General features: G+C 33.9%; 1 protein-coding gene across 1 annotated transcript in view; it reads left to right on the top strand.

Moving 5' to 3' along the window:
- Positions 1-2,293, top strand: part of LOC137654178 (heme-binding protein 2-like) — an 8,349-nt gene that overhangs the window by 3,561 nt on the left and 2,495 nt on the right. The window contains exon 3 of the mRNA XM_068387816.1: positions 2,248-2,293. This exon is cut by the window's right edge and continues 87 nt beyond it. Within this exon, the coding sequence (XP_068243917.1) occupies positions 2,248-2,293 (46 nt within the window). The remainder of the gene's footprint in view (positions 1-2,247) is intronic.

Below are 2,293 nucleotides of genomic sequence, written 5' to 3'. Positions count from 1 at the left end.
CATGATAATTAAAGAACCTGTTCAAACTGACTTTAGTTACTTCTGGCATTAAGCTTAAACACACAAAACAAGTTATCTGGTTCGTCAAAACTCCCTAGTATTATGAAAAGAAACTCCTTTGGATATTTTTGGAATTTTGAAGGGCAACAATTTGTCACATTATAAATTATTTCAAGCCTTTTTTTCTATCAATTATCTACCTATGTTTTGAACGTTTTTATCTATTTGTTCTTTTTCATCAACTTCTATCACTCTTTAGGGGTAGGCCTATTCGTCAGATACCACTTTCTTACAGGTGAGGCCTACTCTTGGAATTGTGAAAATGAGTCATCAATTCTAATCAGTCTCTCATTTTCTTCTAAATTTTTATGTTCGTCTAGTAAGTAGTAGGTTGGACAGGGCACCATCCACCCGTTGAAATACTATCGCTAGAGAGTTATGGGGTTCTTTGACTGGCCAGCCAGTACTACATTGGATCCTTCTCTCTGGTTACGGCTTATTTTCCCTTTGCCTAAACATACACCGAATAGTAGCCAGACTATTCATTACATATTCTCCTCTGTCCTCATACACCTTACAACACTGAGATTACCAAACCATTCTTCTTTGCTCAAGGGGTTAACTACTGCACTATGATTGTTCAGTGCCCACTTTCCTCTTGGTAAGGGTAGAAGATACTATTTAGCTATGGTAAGCAGCTCTTCTATGAGAAGGATACTCCAAAATCAAACCATTGTTATATAGTCTTTGGTAGTGCCATATCCTCTGCACCATGGTCTTCCACTGTCTTGCGTTAGAGTTCTCTTGCTTGAGGATACACTCGGGCACACTATTCAATCTTATTTCTCTTCCCCTTGTTTTGTTAATGCTTTTAAAGTTATATAAGAAATATTTATTTTAATGTTATTACTGTTCTTAAAATATTACATTTTTCCTTGTTACCTTTCTTCACTGAGCTATTTTCCCTGTTGGAGCCCCTGGGCTTTCAGCATCCTGCTTTTTAAACTAGGGTTGTAGCTTAGCAATTAATAATAATAATAATAATAATAATAATAATAATAATAATAATAATAATAATAATAATAATAATAATCCCATGCCACATCAAGAGCAGTTGCTTCGATAGAGAATCATTATCAACATCAAAACCCTTGTTTCAATTGCCCCTAGTTGCTTAACCTTCCTTGCAGATTCTTTCGCCAGTTTCTCCAATTTTTCTTCAGTGTCCTGTATTTAGTGCCTGTACTCTGTTATCTGCAAAAATCATCAATTCCACCCTTCTTCTCGTTCCATTTTTCTTATCTAACATTTTCAGTCAAGGACTTCTACCTTATTCTTTCTTTCTTCCATAATAACAATGCTCTCTCTCTCTCTCTCTCTCTCTCTCTCTCTCTCTCTCTCTCTCTTGTCAAAACAAACAATTTCTCCTTTTTTAACAATCTTGTTTTGACTTGTATACTGTGCTGTTATACAATATCTCTCTCTCTCTCTCTCTCTCTCTCTCTCTCTCTCTCTCTCTCTCTCTGTATTTTTAGACATCTTTCTGGAATAACTTTTTAACCAATTCATCACGGTGGTATTTCAAGAACCTCTGTCTCAGTCGTTATGAATTAATCAAGACAAAGGTTCAAATAAAGAATATTATTGAAAGATTATAAAGAATAAGAATTCCTATAAGTTCTCTGTGTGGATGCAATTAAACTATTCCAAGGGGCGTGGTCAAGTTTGGCTTTTACAGTTCCTTTCGTGTTTTTGTCTTGGTTATGTTCGTAAATCTGAATTGTTTAACCTATCAAAAAAAGTATTTATTTTTTTACGAAATATCCTAACATTATATTCTCCCCTTAATAAGAAATTGAACATTTTATAGCATTAGTGGCAACCAAAATGAAAAAAAAAATAAAGAAAATATAACTTCAAAAGTTCAAAGTTGCAGCAAATGTTTTTATGTTGAACAGGCTGACATAAGTCTTTTTATAGTTTATATATGACATATCTGTTATGCCGTTGTTACTGTTTTTAGAATGATTTATTGTTAATTTTTCTCATCACTTATTTATTTACTTATATTCTTTCCTCACTGGGCTATTTTTCCCTGTTGGAGCCCTTGAGCTTATAGCATCTTGCTTTTCCAACTAGGGTTGTAGCTTGGCTAGTAATAATACTAATTATAAAATAGGTTATTTACCAAACATAACACAAATGTGATCAGATAAAGAAAATGAGTAAAATCTTATCGTTTTACAGAACTATGAAATACGCTCGTATGCCCCAGCAAATTGGGTTTGCCGTG

The sequence above is a fragment of the Palaemon carinicauda genome, chromosome 15 (assembly GCF_036898095.1).
Source record: "Palaemon carinicauda isolate YSFRI2023 chromosome 15, ASM3689809v2, whole genome shotgun sequence".
NCBI lineage: Eukaryota > Metazoa > Arthropoda > Malacostraca > Decapoda > Palaemonidae > Palaemon > Palaemon carinicauda.
This window is presented reverse-complemented; position numbering and strand designations above follow the sequence as displayed.